Source organism: Falco biarmicus, chromosome 11, assembly GCF_023638135.1.
Source record: "Falco biarmicus isolate bFalBia1 chromosome 11, bFalBia1.pri, whole genome shotgun sequence".
NCBI lineage: Eukaryota > Metazoa > Chordata > Aves > Falconiformes > Falconidae > Falco > Falco biarmicus.
Window position 1 is genome coordinate 32,643,874 of NC_079298.1, and position 23,168 is coordinate 32,667,041.

Genomic DNA, 23,168 nt, shown 5'->3' on the forward strand with positions numbered 1-23,168 from the left:
CAGAAGTGCCTTCAAAAAGGAAATCATCTTACTGTGAGAACACAAGGCACTGCAAACCTGCCAGGCACCACTGTCACAGTCCTTCTCCATTTTCAAACTCAAGACATCCCTCAGAAGAATCAAGTACAAGTTCCTGGGTTTGTTTCATTCAAAGGAAGCGAGAGTTTAGACTTTCTCTTCTAAAGAACAATTAAGATGACTACTACGTGACAGTAGTAACTAGACACTCTGCTACCACTTGACATAAGGACCACTGGACGCATGAAACTTTCTGTGGAACATTTTATCGTGTCACCTTCTAGGAAGTCAGTCAATCCTCCAGCCAACCTGCATCTGGGATTCGAATGCAGCCAGTTCAGCCTGGGAAAAATTTTCACTTCCTCTTACTCATAGAGCTGAGTTATTTTAGACAAACTGTGTCAAAGATGGCAGAAGACAGAACTGTTAAACAGTGCAACTGCCTGCTACCTTCACCTATTGCTCTCTGTACTATTTTCAGAATCAAGGATGGAAAGGAGCTCTTATTCATCCAGGAGGAAGGAGCCAGACACAAGAAGCTTAAGCCAAAAGACCTTCCGACTATGCCTTCCTTCTTCCGTTCTGTATGGAAAAAGATCTGTCAGCCTGGAAAGCCATGGCTCCTGACGGCACCAAGGTAAACAAAACAAATGTAGGTGGCCTGCTGGACCGTGGAACGGGTTTCAGACGTCCCCCTCACCTTACCGAATTAAACAGTGAATACTGTGGGCAGATCTCTTCATGATAAGCGCTGTGATACAATTGCTGGGGATACAGACGATGGATATTCCTATCCACTTTTCTACCTCCAACTTTTACAGTTCTTTGAAGATCCTTACCTTCAGCGCTTCTTGTTGATGCCATTACTCATGGAAGCACAAGTACACATGCCAACAAATGACTACTGCAAGGACACTAAAATATTTGTACTCACTCAGGTTGCTGCAAAGCTACTTTAGATGGCTAAAATGTGATTACATTTAACTACTACTAAAAAAATCCCATTCCTTCTCTGTTGATAACAATATACCTGATGTCATTTAAAATGCCAACTCAGACCAAATGAAAAAAACAACAAATACAATTGTTGAAATGAAAAATACAACAAATACCCACCCCCCAAAAAACCAAACCAAACAAAAAAACCCCCCCACTTAGTAAAAATTGAATGGTTTTCCTAATGCTTAAACCCCATGAAAATATAACCTCACTACTAGGCAATATGTCTGCACACCAGAAAGCTAGATATGCAAAAAAGTTCAAATAAATAAGTATTCCAGAACTGACACTTTTTAAAAATGCATTACACGTTATGAGTTGTTGACACTTACTACCAAGATTACAATAATATTTAACATCCAATTCCACTGTAGGCACTTTCATCTGATTGTCAGGTGCCAGTTCATTGCGCTTCGTTGTAACACAAAGGCAAGCAGAAAGAAGGAAGCTGAAGCCGAAAACAGAATAGGCATTAAAAACCATGACCCTCCTCACAAGGACAATTGGATCCTGCACTTTGGCGATAACAGGGCAGACATAATAAGTGGAATTGATCATTGGCTTTTAATAAGAAATCACACACAGGCATGGCAGGGTTTTCTATAGATCTAAACACAATTTTTAATTCAGTTTGGCCTTTTCTTGAGAAGTTGATAAACGAGCAATTTTTTTCCTGTCCTTTATATTGGAAGATTAATTAGATACATCACTGGTAGAAGCAAACGAATATTCAAGGCTTGTGCAGTTTCAGGGCGTTTCTGCAGTTATCTCCTTTGCTTTTCTCTTGCATTTGGGTTGCCTTACCACCTCTCACAATCGCAAAAAAACCCCAAGTATCTAGATAAATACACGTATACACATATAAACACAAAGCGAGAAAATGCACTAGAGAGAAGACAGAGAGCAAGTCAGCTATTTTACTCCTTTCCATTGGAACTCACATAAATCAATATATAATCCTCTGTTAAACCATGCCTGCAAAAAATTACTTTCAGGTAAAACAGTGCCAGAGGTGTGAATAAAGTAATTCATCCCCATCAGTAAGTTGCGAGCTTCAAAACACCGGTTTGAATTCAAAACATTTAAATAGCAACATTATGAAAGTAAATCTGTTTTAAAACTGCACAAAGGACAACTCTGAAACGAGGAAAAGCTTAGCACGCCTCCTGCTACCTGAGCCTTTTCTTTCTGACTCCTCTAGCAGAGCTATTCTCCATGAGCCGTACAAGGCTCCTGGCAAGCCAGCCCTGTGGGTGCACCCAGGTGGGATCAGTCACCTTGTCAGTACAGTGAGAGGTGACAAAAATGCGTGTGTTTGTTTTGCATTGAAAAAGGCACATTTTTTTCTCAAGGCCATTTGCTCTTCCCACCTAAGGTACTGAGAGCAGCAACCCTGTGACACTGCCGGGGAGCCGTAATTCCTCCAAAGAGCGTAGAGATTGACGTGGTTAGGAAGAAGCTTCTCTTAGAAGAACTTCAATATACCACGTCTTTCCTGCCACTGATGATGATGAAAGATGAGACAAGGAGTCACTGGAATCCCTGAGCCACATAAAAGAAAGTCTCATTACAGATACTGCTCCATAAACAGAAAAATCTTCCCGGCAGGTTCCTTTGCTCAGTTCCTGTATAGCCCATCCCACATGTTCCTCCCCCCTTCACTGGGCTCCCAGTTAACCTCCCAGGATCTCTCCACCTACCTGTCTGCTACACCCAACTTCATGGCATTTCCAGATCTGCAATGTAATGCATTTTGAATGTTGGCTCTGCTCTGTTTCCAAATATCACAGGACAGTCATGGAGAAATGGGCACAGCTCCCTGAATTCACTTGAAAAACGTCAATCCAGGAAATTTTCGGATGGAGAAAATCTCCCAATGAGACTTGCTTTCTCCCATTCTACAACTCAATTGACTGAAGTTAGGTGCAAGAACAGAGGTATGATAGGCTTCCTATGCTAAAATCAAAGGACACTGCAATTCCTTTTGGACACACACAGATTTCTAACGAGAGAAATTGCATTACGGGATGCAAAAGGCAACTGAGGCAGATTTAGTGAGTCTGCAGAACGTGCTAGTTGTTCTAATGAAACAGCATCATTAAGCTTAGCTCTCATTAATCTAGAATAGGCTCTTCATTCATTTGGTTGTTTATCAAACAGGGCTTCAAGAGACATAGGAAAGACTATGAAATCTCTTGTAAAGCAAAAAAAATTAGGAGGAAGAAAAGCGCCTCCCCGTGTCCGTCCCCCCCCCCCCCCCAAAAAAAAAAAAAAAAAAAGCATGAGTACAAAAAGCATTGGTAATCATTCCATGAAGTAGGAAATTAGGGTAATTCCTTACTCTAGAGACACAATACACAGTCTGCTCTGGTCAGGCAGAAACTTATCATCCCCAAACCCATTTTTACAGCTGTAATTGTCACTGGATGCTCTAGGAGGAACATGACCCTCCCTTTGTGAAGGCCTTGGCAAAATGAAAGGTATGGTCATCATAGACTAGAAAACTAACAGCAAACAAAGGAGGAGAATCCCCCATTCATTAACTCTAAAACTTAGTATTTTATTACATTTCATTTATGTAATTAATTAGCATCTGACACCCTACTCAGAGAATTTGTCTTTCTCCTCTGTTTGGCTGTCTGGGAGCTGGGAAACATGTGCAATATTGGGCTCTATCTGCCCTAAGAGCCTCAGAAAATACCTTCATAGAATCAGTCTCTTCCACCTGGATGTATATTCTACTCTGCAAATGTTTGCTGTAATCCTTCAGCCCAGTATTAACGGGACCCCAGCTTTGCATAAATGCACGTAACATGCATATGACAAAACCAAAGGGAAGTTTCTTGGGACATGTTGTTACACAGTATGAATTAGTTCCAAACATTCCTAAACCACGGAATACTACCCAACAATCACCTGCTGGAAAATACTACTATTATTGCCGATTCCACTGACTTTGTTCACAGTGATTTCCTTACCGGTAGATGACTGGAATTCAGACCTGGTGAGTAATCACCATGGATAACACCTAATTGAAAGAGACATTCTCTACCACATTTTATATACAATTATCAATTAACAGGAGCTTTTTTCTTTGTATTTGCAGAGCTGTTCTTGAGGGAAAGATTGATGCTAATTCTTTTTGTTTCAAAATCAGGATGATAAAACTAATTCCAAAGCAGCAGCTTCAAAATCCAAGGGTTAGGTCCTGAACTGATGAGTCAAACTTAGAAGTTGTGAAATAAAGAAGAAAAACCACCAAGTATTTTTTCATTTGCCTTTTCTAGAATAACGTCAACTAGAGCTCAAGAGAAAAAAAAAAGGAAGCAAGGAGAAATGGATTTTTATTACATGTTAAACTAGTGTTTTGTTTTGCAGTAGTATGGGAACAAAATAAAAAGAAACACTGGAAAAGATATAGCCAGAACATGAAACCTGGCCACACCATGATTCTATTTTCATGTTTTTATGCCTGAGTAATTAGCTTAGAAACCTAAAGAAAATACACTTACTGTGTGATACTTACTCTAAAAACATCTGGTGTTTAGTTTACAAATACTGATACAGAAGTGAGAAACAGTTGAAAGACACACAGTGCCTCATCCATACAGCAGAAAAAAATAATCACATTTAAGGGTCTTGTTTGGATATTTTTTAACACAACAAGTTTTGCTGCATTCAACAAAACAGACAATTATTCTTTGTATAACCTCTGCATTCCCCAGAACCTCTTCTTGTCATAATTATCAAAACCATAATTTCCTATTTGAGCATGTCAACTCCTGCAATTATTAGCTCCTGTTTGTAAATAAATACCATGATTATAATACCTAATTGCAGAATCAGAAACAAAATCAGAACAGTTGAGGTTGGAAGTGACTTGTGGAGAACATCTTGCCTAAACCACCCCTTTAGGAAGCAGGGTTCCCTACAACAGGCTGCTCAGGACCAGTTGCATTTTAAGTATCTCCGCAGATGGAGACTCCACGACCTCCCTGGGTGACATGTTCTTGTGTCTGATCACCCCTGAAGTTAATAAATAAATAAAGAGCTTTTAAAGAAATTATTTTATTTCATTTTATGTCCACTGCCTCTCGTCTGTTCACTGGACATCACTCAGAAAAGCCTGGCGCTCTATACTATAGTTCCTCCCACCAGGTATTTCTACACCAGGGGTAAGATCCCCCACCAGAGCCTGCTCCGCTCCAGGCTGAACAGCCTTCCCTCCCAGCCCTTCCTCACGGCAGAGATGCTCCTGTCCCTTGATAATCTTCTTCAAGGCCCTTCACCAGACCCTCACCACTGTAGCTACGTGCTGCCCTGGGCAGACCAGGCCTGGACACAGCACTCCAGATGTACCTCACCAGCGCAGAGTGAGAAGGACCACCTCACTGACCTGCCGGCAACACTCCTCCCAACACAGGACACCACTTGCCTTCTTTGCAGCAAGGGTACACTGCTGGCTGACATTCAACCTGGTGTCCAGCAGGACCCCCAGGTCCTTTCTGCCAAGCTGCTTTCCAGCCAGCTGCCCCCCCGTAGGCACTGGTGTATGTGGCTGCTCATACCAGGCACAGGGCCTCGCACTGCCCTTTGCTGAACTTCATGAGATTCCTGCCAGCCCGTTTCTCCAGCCTGTCAAGGTCCCTCTGGAGACCTGTCAGTCCATCGGCCGCTCCTCCCAGCCCTGTCCCCCCCGCAGACCTGCTGAGGGTGCTCTCCGCTCTGTCCTTCAGGTCATTAACGAAGAGGCCAAGCAGCACTGGCCACCAGCCTGACATCCTGCTGATCACAACCATCTGAACCAAGTGATTCAACCACGTTTAAATCTACCTCAACATCCACTTATCTAGTCCATATTCATTAGTTTGTCTATAACGATGCGGCAGACAGTGCCTATACTTGCTATACTTGAGATAAATAACATTCTCAGCTCTCGTCTCATCCACCAAGATAATCATCTCATCATAGAAGGCTAATAGGTTGGTAAGCATGATTATCCTTCCTAAAGCCATATTGATGACTCCTGATCACCTTCTTCCTTATGAGGTGATTTTCTCTTCTGCCTAGCAAATATTTAATGTGCCATCTCCAGTCAGAGGTTACATTCCTGTGATTCAGATTTGGCTCTCTAAGGACATTCTAAATGGCAAAAGTGTGAAAAGTTGATCCAAATAAATAAACACTGTGAATGTGAAGTCAGTTCAATCCTTGTGTGTCCTAAATCAACGCAGGACATCGAGTTAACAAAGTCAAGGCATTGCGTAATCACTCAGTGGGGATGCGTAACACAAATGCTAAGATACTAAAAGAAGTACAAATGGAAGTGTCTGCATGCAAAAGTGCAAGAAAAAACAATGCAGAGAACGCGTTCCAGGAATGGTATGTATTGACAAGCAAGGACACAAGTACCAGCAATCAAACTAGCCAACGATGAGAAACTTCTTGCTACATCTAGATCAGAAGGCCAGCGCTCTAGTGAGGCTGAACTAGAGATGACCAGCCAGTCGGAAACCCGCAGCAAAGCCACACCATGTCACCCCTGCCCACAGAAAAGCAGGCTGGACACCACAAACCCACCCGCCCTGAGGCAATGGAGTCCAAGGACAGCAATGATGGGCTGAAGCCAGCAAGCTTCTGAGGGAAAAGAGCACACCACGAGAACTGTTTGACTCCTAAAGAATACCGAAAATCTGTCTAAAAGCCAGTTTACTGCCATCAACTAAGAAGAGCCCAAGAGACACAGTGAGGGGACTTTATAGCCACCATCACTCATCCCACGCAGGTGATCCTGCACAGATGCCTTCGTGTTGGTGAGCATGTGGCTATCAGTATGAGTGGCATCTATGACAGAAGGAGTGCAAATGAGTGAAAACAGATTAATTTAAAGTAAATATCACCCCCCCCCTCCAATAAGGTCTTGCACTGAGCTTCCTCACATTAAGTTCCTGAAGTCTTTCACATTTTCACTGTTTTAAACGCATCACCTATGTTCAGAGTCTTTCCGATTTAGATTAACTTTTCTGACTACGCCATTAATCCTGACAACAACCTTAACTAAAAGGGTCTGAGTTTCAGAATGCTCCTCTCCAAGAGCTTAGTTGTTCCTAGCTTAACTATCAAAATACTGCTCGGGACACAGGTTAGACCCCCTCCTGTGACTCCCACCTGAATGAGGAATGAGTTGCATTCCCAGTGAATTAGCAGAACCCAACTATACTCCTTACAAGGGCTGAGTTACTAACACATCAGAAAGTATCTTGAATCTTCTACTTTTTCCTATCCCTGCTAACCCCAGGTCTTGATGCTAAAGTCTCCCTCCATTCCAGTAATTCCTACTAGTCCTTGTGTACTTCTGCAACACTCAGGAGAGCGCCTTGACTCTGCATCTGCTGTACTCATATGTGCTTTTCTCTTATACAACAGAATCCAGAATGTGCAAAATCCTGCGTGTGCAATAGATTCACTGTCAGATCCTTCAGCTGTTTCCCTGTTCACATTGATGAACAGTTCAGAATTTATTCCCTGCTTCTAAAAGGCCCCACATGCTGAACCCACATGAAGCACTAGGCACTGAACATCTGCCTCAAATGCATTTCAAAATACTTTCCCAACAAAACACATTGTATACGTATGTACCCCATACAAATAGAAAAAAATAATGAAAAATAACATCACGTGGCACACAATATATTGCACAAGAAAATAAGAAAGGCATGCCCAAGAAAATTGATAAATATCTCTTCCATAAAGAACCATGAGGACTTCTATTATAAATGCCCATCAGAAAAATGCACAGACTAAGTAAACAACATATAGATAGTTTTCCTGTACTTGCTAAGTCCTTAAATTACTCATTTTCAAGAACTGAGCAAAGGACTAAATACTAAACAGTGAACTGTAGTCTTTCACTCTCAAATACTCTCTTTCAGCAGCAGAGTTGAAATCCAAGTCCAATTTTAATAAAACCTTTGCACAGATCTTTTTTCTGGCTGAAATAAACATTAGTATGGCAAGCCCCACTGTTTCACAAGATCAGTATTCTAACAAGTACGGAAAACGGCCCTGCTTAATAATCTATGAAATTAAGCAGCAAAAAAGGAAATGAGTGAGAGCGATAAAGGCTGGGTGTTAGAGGAACATTCTTTCTGATGGAACATACTCAGTCCGTTCTTGGGCCACACTAAATGTGCATTTCCCATCAGTGCTCACACTCCAAGAAATAACAAAAGAACTTTTTTTCAAGATCAAGTATTAAGCCCACCCACAGCTATACATATTCCAACAAAAAAATCCCAGAAGAAGTAGCAGACTTTTCAAATGTCACCTCTGTGAACCTCTGCAGCCATTTTAAATGGAAGATTTCCATCCTCAAAAGCTTACAGCGAGGCTCTGCTAATTTGCCGTCATTCATTAAAAGCCCAGTACTTGTGGTCCAAATGTTCAAAGCAGCCTACCTTTTCACAGAATGGTCTTGGATAGGGTAGAAAATAAAAGATATTCTGCCTTGGTATGCTTGATATACAAACAAAACTAAGTTTCTACTCCAATACAAGTGTATTATACAGCAGCACTCAGCAAATAAATAGCTTCTGAGCTAAACAAATAATATCTGACCTTTGGTTGCACGATTATCATACATTTGATTAACGGGGTTAGTGTAAACACTGTTTATAAATCAATTAATGAATTACTGAGTTCTGATAATTCAGTTTGTTTGATACTGCATTGGTTTTCTATTTGAATTATTAACTTGAACCGAAGCAGAGGGAAAACCTCAGAGCTTTCTTTAAATAACAATAGGTGTGCATGTATAAATTACACAAACATATAACAAGTAATAAAATAACAATTTCATTGCTTCACTTTCCACATGCTACTGCCATTCTTAATGTCACACCTTACTTTCCCTGTAAAAACCTTGGGTGAATGAGAAGAAAAGAAGAGCATCCTTACCTTAATGTTGCAAGCTTGTTCCATCAGTCTTCTGGCGTTCTCTTCAGCTCTGTACCTCTTGGGCAACTGAACCCTGAAGAATTTTAAAGCTCCTTCAAAATCTGCTTGCAGAAGGTCCTCTTTTGAGGTCTGCAATTAAACAAAGGGAACTAAAGTAAACACTGAGAACACGCAGTCATGCTCATTTCCTGGGTTTGTCACTTACTGAATGTATTCCAAACCACCAACATTCACATTAGCTAAAAAACACCCTCATTGAATTCAGCTCTCTAACCCCAACCTCATCAAACAAACCAGAGGCTAAAGCATATCCAAGGAATGCCAGGCAGAGCAGCACAATCAGAGGACTGTAACACATTAATGCATTTTATCCTTCTATACCTGGAGGGTAAGAAAGGGATTCTGGCTCAGCCTGTCAAGATGTCACTTAGTGTGGAGAAAAACAGAACCCAAGGAAAGAAAAGAAACCTAGGAGAATGTATAGTATTTTCTAGAGAGCTTGTGCATTAGACCATTGCTGATTCTCATAATGCTGCCCTAAAAACCCAACGTATATATAGATATATATGGTTGCAGACATGAACAGCAGAAGCAGGAATGCATATGACTCATAAGAGGCATCAGCGAGTCAATGTGCAGAAGTCTGTGACACAATTTCTCAAAGAACACTGTGCTAGAAAATGTTTTACAAGCTTATTTCTACATCTCTCATAATACTGTACCTCTCAGTGTGGTACCAAGCCTAACAGGTCAGAAAACATTAAACATTCAACATTAATCCAGTTCTGCTACTGACGGAGCAATATGATTCACAGGGACAAATGCATTCATCTTTGGATTTACTAAGAGCTACACCAACAGATGTAGCAGATAGGAAATACCAAGCCTTGGGATAGCTCCTGTAAAATGTTCACAGAAGCTGAAAGGCCAGACAAGACATGTAGGACATCATCTCAAAAATGTGAATGTCAAGATATTTACCCTAGAAAGAGTTAACAAAAACGTGTTAATGTACAGACTAGTATAACGGAGACCAGTGCTGTGTATCCCAGTATGACTGCAAATACCTCAGGAGCAGCACCGGTACCTTTTGTTAAGGTTAATTGCTGAATGAATTGCTCACGTACCACCGCCAACATTTTCATGTGTGCATCCCCCGCTTCCTCATGAGTAACATCCTTTTTCACCTTGTTCTATGCAGTAGGTGTATTACATACACATCATTTCCAAGTTTGATTCTTAACTATGTCGTTATCCACTCAAAATCCTTCGCTGTCTCTAATTTCAGACTTTCCAGAAAACACACCTTAGCCAAACACAAGAGATTTAGCTCTATGCAGGGAGAATGGGGAGAAACCATGTCACCTTTGACATGCCAGACATAAGGCTCGATGATACTATTATTTCTCTTGGGTGTTAAATTGGTTTTAAATGAATAAAATAATAAAATAAAAATAATTATCACTACAATGCAGAGAAAATTTTACTTTTACTTACAAATCCTCCCTACACACCCTACAAAGTAGCATCTCTAGTTCATTTACGTGAAAATAATTACATCTACTATGTAAAAACCCTTCTTAAAAGTACAAATGTATTGTTTCCCAAAGCAAACTGAACTTCAGCATGGTGCTGCAGACATGTAACCATAATACCTAATAATGCAAACCTAGTTTGCCATATTCCACATTTCTGCTGAAAATGCTACAGCACCCTACCCAGAGGTTCTATCAAACCCAGCGATTTATCCCAACTTTATTTGGTGGGGGGAAGGAAGAAGGGCTTTGGAAGGGATTTAAAATTATGTACCAAGCTTGGAACGGCAACAGAAGTTAAGGGGGTGTCTTGATGATTATACAGCCTCTCTGATAGTGGAGAGCGTGACCTGACATCAGGGGAGTGCCCCTCCAACACTGATCATCACCATCATCGTGTCCAATTTTTCACTTGGGGAACAGGCATAGCAATGCCACCTGTGATGTCCCCATGTTTACCCATCAACCGGTGTATTTCTGGAGATTATTATACTGTGTACCCCAATGGGCACTGTTGTAGTAGTTTTTGCTACGTTAACCGAATGAAAAGCCTGAGAAAACTCCAAGTACAACTCAAGTAGCTTCAGCATATCTGTTTCCACAGGACTGCAGCATTTTTAAGGCAGACAACTTTCTATCAGCAAAATCCTGAGTTCTCCTAAGGTCTATTTGACCCTCCCTTCATTCACAGCCAAGGAAGCTGCTGGGTCACCACTGCAGGGGCACAAGAAAAACTGCCTTCAGGATGCTGATGAGAAATGTTCAACTTTACAACCTATTGCATCTGATTCTGTCCACAAAGATCTGGCAGACGGACTGGTTGGCTGAGACTCAATCAGACACGACCAGGGTAGTGTTGACAGAAAGCTGGAGCCATTGGGTATTTGATGAATCAGACCCACTCACAAATGCAGCCACGGCCAACACATCTGCTTCCTCCTCCTCGCATCGTTATTTCTCTTGGACAAGTTTTTACTGAGGTTATATATGCTTCTGTCACACTTGAGACGAGATCACCATTTCATATCCACAACGGGGCTATATTTAAGATTATCTGCAAGTTGCAGAGCACGGTGGGAGCAGCCTGTCACGCAGGCAGCATCGCTGCCAAAACCAGCGCTGGCAACCAAGCTGCGCCTGGGCAAAGTTCAGCTGGGTGATGCGGATCGAAGAGCAGTACACGATAACAGCTTACCTGAAAGCAGTTCCTCTCCTTCCCTCTCAGTGATGGTGACAGCTGTGATCACTACCCAATACAACTACATTTCCCTATTACCCTGCAAATTTGTTTTCCTGGGAGACGAGCCCTCCCACATTTCCAGCCCCTTTCCAGTACTATGGCAGCCTCTCCCTCCCTCCTCCAAAATCTGGCCCCAGACACGGCTCCAACCCCAGTGCACAGGGACACCGGCCACCCCGGGGAGCCCCTTCTGCTCCTGCTGGTGGTTTCACACTGAAGGTGCTCAGTGCCTGCGATGCTGGAAGACGGGCAGTCTCCACGGCAGGCAGCTGGTACACGCTTCCAACAGAGTGGGAGGGTGTTTTCAATTAAGACTTCTGGACAGTTGCTCCCAGCACAAAAACAAACACCAAACACACTTTTTGCCAAAGTTTTATCATTTTGTCATAGGCTGAGCTATCCTAATTTGAAGCATGTAGTCTTCTTAGAGGTCCTGACTAAACACCTGTATTTTAATTTTGAATTTAATTTTCTTAAACCAACATAATGCATCAAGAGGTTTGGAATTATTTTTCTTTTTTAGAAATCAGAGGAGAAAACACCCCAAAAAAGGGCAATAATCAGCAATTAAACTACCCTGCCAAACTTTAGAAAAGCAGATGCCTCTACCCTTTATGCCCATAGCACTTCGTTTTAAAATAAATACTAAAAAATGACAGAGGCAAATACATCAGAAAAACAGCAACTAAATATAAAACATTTAAAGTCACATTTAACTCTTCTAGGTTTCTCTTTGAATCACTGTTATAATAATATTGTAATAGCCCACAACAAATTACTCTCATTGAATTTTGAGTTCTCAGTCCTGAAAAATCTTAGTCAACGTAATTCCCATAAGAATAATGACAAATCATGGAACTAAGAACTCCTGACAGAGTTTACTGAACTAGAATTATAGTCATGAAACACTGTAAACCATCACATTGTACAGTTGGCAACATCAGCGGTAGAGCCTATATTGCTCAGCTCTTTCTACTTTGCTGAGGATTTTAATATCATGAAAATAACCTGTTGATCAAAAAATCAGTTTCACTATTAAAATCACAAGAAATTGAAGTAACATTTTGAGAGCAATATTAACTGGGTCATGTACTTTGTATATTTTCTGCAAATTAATTTAAATTTAAAAATTTTAAAAATAGCAATGTTGGCATCCTAAGATTCACATTTCCTGACATTTTGTGCTTTTAATCAATAATGCATAAAGATATCTCAGGACCCTTTTGGCAGCTGTCTGACAGGCGGAGATTTGTAAGTGCGTTGGTTCACGTCACTCAGCTTGTGGAACTCATCAACAACTTATTTCACCAAACCATCTGTAAGTTTAATGAACCAATAATTAAAGTCTGGCAGGTGCACTGGATTTTTGTGCACTCAGAGACTTCAGGGCATTTTTTTATTATTCTAGATGTAATCTCCAAATAGTCATCTTTTTGGTTAAAATATATTTTTAAAACCGGGCAAAAGAGGAAACTCAGTGAGAACTATAACCAAAAGTTTCAGCTTGCCTTTTAGCACTTGACTAAGTATGCCCTCAAATGTCCTTCCCACATCGCTTATGTATTTCAATATATTCATAAAATTATCTTATATGGATTAGTTGAAACTAAGGGAAAGCCCTTTCCTACAAGTACTAGCAAAGCTTACAAATCTAAAGGTAAAGTTCTAGAAAACCACAAATGTTCAAAAACAGGAATGAAATTTGAGAGACTTAGATTATGTTAACTTTGATTTATTTTTTTTTTTAAAGTAAATAGTGTTACTACTACTTTCCCCAAAATATTTAGGAAAATGTGATTAAGATAAAGGACGAAGCCTTAGCTTTTTTCTTTAATTTAATTTCTGTCTTCAACTATTATTCTGCTGTCTCATTTATTACTGACTATATAACTAAAACTCCTATTCCCACATGGGAACTAATACAGCAGAAGAAATTTCAGATCAACCACACTACACTTCCTTAATTTAATGATTCCTCTTTCATACAAACAGATAAAAATTACTGATTTTGACGTAGATCTTTAGAATTTCTATAGAATGTCAGTGAACATAAACTGCCTATTTTACACTTTAATGTGCATGTGTCAGGAACAAGACCAATTTAAAGGTTGAGAAGAATCTGGCTGTACTCTGCTCCACTATTTAATTTACTACTGGTAAATTCAAACCATTTACAAGTGTCCTCACACTAATTTTTCAGAACATACTATTTAATCTGTAACACACACAGATGCAATTTTAACTTTTTTTTTTTAAGACATGCAATGTGAAATCAAGGTATTCAAGCTATTTTTTTATAACTTGATAGTTCCTCTTCCACTGGGAGCAACAAGACTGCAATGCTGCACGTCGTACGACTTTGCACTGTGCTGCCCTCAAACACAAGCTGCAGACCTGGCATCCATTCAGTGAGTCCAAGAGGACAAAGCTGACCACCTGTGCTGCCAAGGACCAGGAGCGTGGATAAACCTGGAATCCAGGCCTGGGGAAGACCGATGGGGGAAGCTACGCTGCTGCAGCCACACCGGCACACACATCTAGCACAATACACCTAAGGACTCCTTTTACTGGCACAGCTTCTGTACATTTCTTTACTGTGAAAGCTACACTGTTAAACACATTTTTTCCTAAAGAAAATCTATGATCTCTGTAACATGCTGTTTGGTACCAAAGCACTATGGGAAAAAAATAGCTTTGGTTTGTGTGCAATGAGTTGGCATCCATAAATATGGGGATAATCTTGTGTACACCCAGTAGTATCCCTCTGCTCAAAATTTCACCACTGCATTTATACGTAGTTCCAGACTTAGAAAGCTAATGTTCGTTCTGCCACACAAAATACTGATGAATGTGGATAAAGACAAACACAAAATCTACTTGCTTCATCCACCCACAGTCATCCCAAAGGGGATAAACCCACACAGAATTAGGACTGTTTCACTTGCCCATCAACGCAGGTAGCTGATGCAGTGAGTAGGTGATCTGAATTTTTCTACAGCTGGCATAAAGGTTATAGATTATATTTCTCATTTAACAATACAATGGCACGTATTCTGCCTGTTCTAGGCATTTATTCCCAAAACCACAGGCGATGGAGAAGCTTATGCATGTACAAAAGAATCTAGTTCTTAATTTTATGACAACACTGAGGTTTTGAAATATCTTCAGTTCTGATTAAAGTATAGATTCCTGGTCTCTAGAGATTTCTCATTCTAAAAAAAAATTATCAGGAACATGGTCTCTCCTCCTCTACAGAAGGGGTATATGTCAAAAGGGATATATGTTAGAAGAGATATATTAAGCTAATAAAACCTGACAGGAAACCCCGCTGACTCCACAAGTCAAGACTCTCTAATAACACAAGCGTGATTTGTATTATTTTGCCTTTTCCCCCCTCTTTTTTTCTTTTTTAATAAACAGCATGATGTCACGCAGCAAAGCTAAGCTGCCTGGGTGATGAAGTATGCTAAATTTCCTGGTATTCTCCATCTGGAGGGCCAGATACAAAGCCTGATTAAGTAGAGTGAAAAAGAGCTTCGTGGTTTTGTCTCTGCTCTCCTTAGAGCTCATCACAAAACAATTCACAATGATTTGGCAGTCCTTGCCCAAGAGACCATCAGCAGGATGGGATGCATGAATGTTTAGGTACACTTAGAGGTAAACTGGAATAACATTCACACAACAGATTCAACCATGCGTTATTAGCTACTACACTCAATTCCACAAGTGACTGTAGATATGCAAATTCATCTGTGCTTCACTAGCAATCAAAAGAGTTTGTGGATTTTTTATTTTTATCCAACATCTCACAGTGCAGAGACACACTGGTTCAACCACCCACCCTTTTTTTTTTTTTTTTTTTAACACCAAACATAATACGCAGAGCACATTCATTTCTGTGAGTATGCTGCAGAACACGGGTACAGGCTTCCGTAGGACGATGAAAATGTTAAGCCAGGTCACTGTAACCACCTGAAAGGACTGTACAGCATATGGAAATAAAGGAAAGGCACCATCCCACTAGGAAATGGGATGGGACGAGTAAAGAACTGTCTTCACATGCATCACATCAAAATGACATTCTGATGTACAAGGCTGTTGAGCAAGTGTACCTCTGAGCTGCAGCCAGGTTTAGTTACAACACCCAGAGCAGACTCAGCTAGGAGGAGGCACTGACTCCTGGATTTGCCACTCTTTTGTGGGTTTGAGTCTGCTTCATACAGCAGTAGAAATGGTAAGTGTGCTCCTCCGTACCGTAACACACCACACCAACTTCAGGCCATTTCACACACAGACATCATTTGCTATGATGGATAAAACCATCTTTAACAATTTAATTCCCAGATAATTCTACACATGTATTTTAAACTTTTTTTACATACTGTCAACTGCCTTTTCAAGATCAAACACAGAAACAGCAGTAAACGAAAACACATCAACACAGATTGATTTTTTATGAATGTTTAAAGCTAACCTTTGATGTCACAAGTATAAAATTTGAAATGCTGAGCATTATCGCACTTTTAATCAGTATCTAGGAGTAGACTGGGCATGCTGTTTATTTGGAATCATTACAGAACTAAGAACAAAAGCATTCATGGCTTTAGGAAAGATATTTTTTTTTTGTAAGGCAGCCCTGTTCGTGAACCCTTCAAGCTAGTTAAGGAGTGGCACCGATCCCCATTAGCAGGACTAGCATCCAGCCCTCCCAGCTGACATCAAAAAAAAAAAAAGAAAAGAAAAGACTCAGTGCTTAGCAGATGGGTTTATGAGAAGCCAAGAGGAAAAAATATAAGAGACCTCTCATGCCTCCATTCAGTGTCAGCAATCCTGGGGAAGGGAATGCAGGTTTGGGAGGGAAGATGCCAAATTTGCAATGAATTAATTTCAAGAAAATGATCTCACCGCAAGCAGCCGAGGCACAAATAGGCGATGCCCCATTCCCAGAAGTTCCAGCACCCGACATGCATACTCATTCACCAGCTTGCTTCTCTCGTCATGCATGTCCTGGGACTTTTTGACAGGTGGTGTGAGCTTGGCAGCTGGGGTTTTGCAAGGCACCCCTTCTTCCATGAGCAGCAAGTAGTAAGTATCCAGAGTGAGAAGAACAGGCTTTGAACCGCAATTTCAAAAAAGTGCAAGATTAGAAGAGCCAGCCTCAGATCTTTGAAATGGGCTTGGATGGCCGCCTACAGCAATGCCCGTCGGTCTCTCAGAAAGAGAAAGGCATCTTTGCTAAGAATCAAGGAAAAATATGATCCACCCTGCTGGCTCAGCCAGAGTCCAAAGTAGATTTGAAAAACAAACCAGAGAAAACATGGATCTAAAAATGTACCTAAAAAGCAGGAAAATGGCAGAAAATGAGTGCAGGAAAGCTTGAATGGGAGAAAAGCAATGGAGAGCTTTTAGGGCTCTGTGTCTGTGGACGTGTGTGCAAGCAGCAGCAATAAGAGCAATAAAGCCAGGGCAGTTCTAAAGCTGCAAAGAGAAAAGGATGAGCTCATTGCAATCTCTGATTCGTGACAAGCGTGGCGGCTGCCGCTGCTGCCTCTCGCTGTGAATCAGTAATGAAGGGGTAGGCAAGGAGGGGGCTGGGAGGAGGAGGAGGGGGTGAATGAGCATGCAGAGAGCCTCTCGGGGGAGAATGCCGTAATAAGAAGCCAATAGTGAGCGGCTGGACAGCTGAGCTCCCCCTCCCCGTCTACCTTAAATCAATTCAGCTGTAAGGGTTTTTGCTTTTGAATCCCAGGCTCACGGCACATGAACTGCATCCTCTAACGTTTGATGGTTAGGAAGAAACTGGCCTGCCAGCTGGTATAATGAGTTGTAGTCAATCCACTTCTGAATAATGCAAATACAGAGTCAGCACAACCCGGAGACGGGCAGGTAGGGCAGGAGACCCTCATCCCTCCCAGATGATGGATGGGAGAGGAGCAAGGACATCATGATGGACTGCTGGTGAGGAGAGAGCAGCAGGCGGCTTCTGAGAAGCTGAGAAGCCATAGCCCATCTTTGCATAGCTTGTACAGGATTGAATTCAATAATTTAAATAATAATAATTTCCAGCGCTGTGTTCTCAGGAGGCATTTCTAAATCTAGAGATGACGGGCAGAGAGGGAATGATGTCAGCACATGCATTTGAATTGATTCTAGAAATTAACTGCACACTTGTAAGGAAAATGCTATGATGTCACACCTTAAATTGCCTCACATCGCTCCCATGCAGGGAACTGGCCAGGTGCCTCTGCCATCTGGGTAAAGACAGCCTGGCAGGTATTACTTCATTTCATGGATTTTACGAAGTACGTTTTAATGCTGCTTCATTTTCGAATTGCCTAGTTATAAAATGGGCTATGTAACAGAACAATACACATTTCCCATCAGAGCAGACACCAACATTCCATACACATCTAACATACAGAAAGGTGGTAATTTAAAATATTGCGAGGAGCTCTATGGATCTAAAACACATTAATAGCAAACACTTCTGCAAATATAGCTCTAAATATCATATGCCTAACATGTCAAGAAAAAACATATTTAGTTAAAATACTAATGCCAAGCAAAAGTCTGTAGCATGGAGATAATAAACATGTTTACTGTGAACATGACTAGACAAGTACTACAAAAGCAGAGAAAATTAGAAAAAGATACTAATTGCATTCAGTCTGACATACCACCCATAGTGGACTCCTTTCAAATATAAGTAAATTCTCTTGGATGAGAATTATTATTATTATTATTATTTTAAAAGGACATTATTATCAAAAGCAGTCCCACCCACAGAGATCACCTTGGCTCATGGTGACACACGAAGCAGGTGGGAAAATGGTTAAAGCAGAACCAGCAGAAGTCATAGGTCAAAGATGACAGAGGATGACAATGAGGCCTCACCCACTTACCCTCTGGTGACATGGGGTTTAAGTCAACTAAAGCACCTGCAAATTTTGCGCCGTATTGGATAAGCTGTTTAATACAGGTGGTCTTCTGGAAGCTGATTTAAGTGTCTCAGGTTATGAACCACTGTTTTGCAGATAAAAATCTTCCGTACGGATCAGTCCACAGAGCAGGGTTCTGAAGAGGTGGAGGCTACAGCAGTCCTGAGATGAGGGGTATTTATGAGGTCCTTTACAAGAGAAGCCATGACTCAAGAACAAAAGCACAAGCAACAACTCCAGGTTAAGACTATAGTGAAGATTGTGATGGGAACTCTCCTTTCCAAAATCTCTCTGCATGCAGTTACAGAGATTCTGGTTTATTATGAATTTTGTTATTAAATATATAGGTAAACACCACAATGCTGCTAAATTATACATCACAGGTTAAATTATCAGCTAACCAGACTTATGTTTGTAGGGTGAAACGTTTCAAAGAAAAGGGAGTAGCTTTCCGTATTTTTTCTGAATTTCTTAAGTGTTTCCATTTAATTTAAACACATGCTGGTAAACGTGGTATTTTAGAAACATCAGGTTTTATCTTCCACATGTGAATGAAAACGTTGCTCAAAACGTTAAAAAGGAGTAAGAGCATTATACTGCGTGTATTGGGAGGCAAGTTACAGAACTGACTAGAAGCACAGAGGTGAACCAGCAGTCACCGGTGACTTGTGGGCAAAACAGGAAAGAGGTCAGAGAATTCAGAGCACCATCCATGTCAAAAGCCTTAAATTCTTCCTTGCATATACCAGACTTCAATAAGCTAATAGCTAACTCTCATCCTTATAGAAATTCAGGTTTGGTTCACTTTGTGCAAGGCCTAGGCTTACGAAAAATGAAGTGATCATTATATAAAGTCTTTAGCTGTAGAAAGTTATAATAGCATCCAATAGTTAGAAGATAAAACCAGATGAATTCAGGTTATAAATAAGGTGTAAATTTTTAGGAAAGAGGAAAATTAACTACAGGATTAGCTTCCCAAGAGATGTGGTCTACTACCATCATTACAATTTTTACATTAGGCCTGGATTTCTTGTTTAAAAAGAGGTCTCTCAAATAAAAAAACCCACACCTTAATTATCAGCTGAAATTCAACACTTTGTGTTTTTCAGGAGCTCCTTTCACACAGCTTAACAGTGAACTGTCATTCAGATGTGCAGTTAGAGACTTTTTACACTCCCTACCACTCTTAAATACTTCCACATCCTCAATGAACACTATATGTTATTTTAATGCATGTCCGACCAGGAACTGCAGTTTTCCCTTCATGTAAACTTCACTACTCTCATCCATGCCATTAGATTACTGTCCTGCCTTCTTCAGAAGGGCCGGACTGAAGCGAACTTAAAAACTAAAAATGGCTCAAAAGGCAGTAACTGGTACAGCAAGTAGAATATCTTCGGATGAACACATATTAGTCGTGCTTTGATTTCCATGTCACAGACTATCTATCTGGTCTTTAAGTACAGTTAAATCCTGTTTCTGACCTTCCTATCCATGTTTACTCACATGGGACTGATGCAGTTCAGTTCTGCTCAGATGTACACAGCTGATGTCCAATGAACTGGGAAGAAGTGGCTAATGGCAAAATATTTTCTAAGCAAATAAAACCATATAGGATGCGAGTTGAAATTACCTATATGTTCTGAATCTTGTAGCAAGATACCAAGGATCTTGATAAGTCCTTTGTAAATCTCCATACTTTAAAATATACCAAATTAGAAGAACATATGAAACACTACAGAACATAAATAAATAAACAAATAAATAAATAAATAAATAAGTGTATATAAAACCTGAGAAAATATTTGGGAAAGGCTCATGGAATTCCACGACAAATGATGGGTTTCTATCTATCATTTTATGACAGTTGAAGTGGGAGCTTTGTGCTTCTTCTTCTGTTTTCTATGGGGAAAAAAGTATGTGCCATCAGGACTGTTGCAGCCTCTACCTTTAGATTTTCTATCTTTCTATCTTCTATCTTTAATATTTTGCCAAGAATGCATAGAGCCTGAACACAAACATGTTAGTTTTAAGGTATACATAGTGGGTTAGTTCCCAGGTAACAGTATTCTCACTTGCATGTTGAACAAGGCACAACCACTTGCTGTAAAAACTGGCAACCTGCCCACCTGACATTATTTTAAAATGATGGCCCTATGGGAGCACTACAGATTTCCTTCATCCCTCTCTGCTCCCGCTGCTTGCCCACGTTCCCCCTGAGCAAGCAGCCCAGCCTTTTGTGTCCTCCCTCTACCCCAGTCCTTCCTGCAAAACCACCACTGGTCTCGTCTCCTATCCTGCACTTTGCGTTGACAAGAATATCAAATTTTTACGATAATGGGGCACAATACTGAAAGGTCACTACTCAGATAAACTAAACATTTTCATAATTGCTATATCAATTCCTAATTGATCAATGATGATGTATGATAGCATCTCTCTTTTCTATGTCAACTGCAAAAAACAGAAAAAGGAAACAAATTGGATCGCCTTTCACATTTTAGTGGCAAAAATTACTGACTTTGAAAAGCTGAACAGTCTGTAATACTGGAAGAACAAAAAAGAAAGTTCCCCTTGAAGTTTATTCCTGTAAAAGGATAAGAAAAATTCTGCACCAGAACAGCTCTGAAAAATCCATCTGCGTTACATCATGCCCACCATAAGAACCTCACCTCTTACCTTATCAGAAATTACTTTGTCCTTTCTGTTCTTCAGGTCTAATTACAACTGTAATCTGGATTTAGTGAAGTTTACATTTTTACCATTATTAGAGAGAACATGATAAAAAAATTAATTTCCATAGCAGATTCCACCAGCAATGTGTGCTGGCGTCTCGCTGGTCGGTCTGTTCTTAAATGACTTGGAGAAGAGGGTGAACTGCGGGGTGACAATGTTTGCAAGTGCTACTAAATTATTCAGGGTTTAAAGACAGGGGCTTACAGTAAAGAATTGCAGAAGGACTGTAAGAGACTGAATGACGGGGCAATAGTACGGTAAATGAAAGTCAATGTACATAAATGTAAATTGATGCATATGGAGAACAGTTATCAATTTTATATATAAATTATAGACTCTGAGCTGACAATTGCTACTCAGGAATGAATCCTGGAGTCACTTTGCACAGTTTTATGAAAATATCAGCTCAGTGCACAGCAGCAGTCAACTAAATACACCAAATAGTAGGAATTAATAGGAAGGGAATAGAGATCTAAACAGAGAATGCCATTATTCTACAGTATAACTCCTTGTGTTTTAATCTTTGATATTATGCTTTACTCTGGTCCTCCCATCTCAAAAAGGAGATAACAGAGACAGTAAAGTATTTATAGAGTGAATAAGCTCATCGGAGGCTTCCAAATGTGGAGACAAATAATAAGAACAAAGATTATTAAACCTGGAACATAGACTGTTGATGAGGGATATGTAGACTTATAAAATCATGAGTGGTGTGGAGAAAATGAAGAGGTACCATCTGTCCAAAATGCCTTCCAACACAGGAACCTCACATGAAACTCACAGGTGACAGGTTCAAAGCAAACAGAATGATAAACTGAGAAAATCTCTGTGGCTGCTAGTTTAGTGTGTCCAAAAAGTCACCAGACAAACCCCTGGAATAACAAATCATATAGAGTTATTAAATGTGAGACACCACCTCTTTCTCAGAGTCTCCAAGACACAAATTGCCAGGGGGAGCAGGGGAAGAAAGAGTATTATGAGTATTATTGCCCTTTTCTTACAGTCTTTCCTATGTACCCACTGTTGGCAACAAGATACTGGGTAGGTAAGCCTACAAGTCTGACCTGGAATAACTATTTTACGTTTTTATTTACTTCAATTACATACTTAAGAAACAATTTTTCCGTAAGGTCACAAGATTTGCTAGGCACATATATACAATATATTAAAAAAATAATAAAATATAATAAATAACAAAAACTAATAGCATCAGTCAGAACTGTATGCAGTCCTGAAAACACCATCTTCAGTTTCCAACATCTCGAAATTACAAACAGACAATATAATGGGGAGGTGTCATCAATATATAAATCAGGGTCCGGCGCTGCTAAAGAAATGCAGTCCAACAAATTTTTTGTTACCTTCTCTGCATTCAGTCTTCTATTCCTTTAAAAAGAGAACGTCTCCTCCCTCAAAATTCCAAATTTATGGTGAACATTCACCTAATAGAAATTTAACCAATTTCAGGCATGAGGAGATCAAATGGGCTAAGAAAGTAACTAGTCAGGACAGGATGGAGTTTTAGCATGCAGATAAATGCGGACATTGAGAAAATTGGTTATATTAAGGCTGGGAAATCAGCAGTCTGGGAGTTGAATGATTTTGGAAGTTTTCAGGCACAGATTTTTCATTTGAAAGAGATAATCTCCAACCAGTCACCACATACTGGTTTTTGGGGTAGGGGGTGCGGGTGTCGGGGAGGAATTCTTCAGCCCTGCAAAACCTACAGTTTAAGGACATCCTCAA

At 40.3% G+C, this 23,168-nt stretch overlaps 1 protein-coding gene across 7 annotated transcripts in view; it reads right to left on the reverse strand.

Annotated features, from left to right (window-relative positions):
* RABGAP1L (RAB GTPase activating protein 1 like) overlaps nucleotides 1-23,168 on the reverse strand; it is a 254,822-nt gene that overhangs the window by 53,718 nt on the left and 177,936 nt on the right. For 6 of the 7 annotated variants that reach the window (XM_056355824.1, XM_056355827.1, XM_056355823.1 and 3 more), the window contains one exon: nucleotides 8,974-9,102. In XM_056355824.1, coding sequence (XP_056211799.1) covers nucleotides 8,974-9,102 — 129 coding nt within the window. Of the gene's footprint in view, nucleotides 1-8,973; nucleotides 9,103-16,653; nucleotides 16,999-23,168 lie in introns of those variants that run through there. The other variant, XM_056355830.1, reaches the window with a different exon arrangement.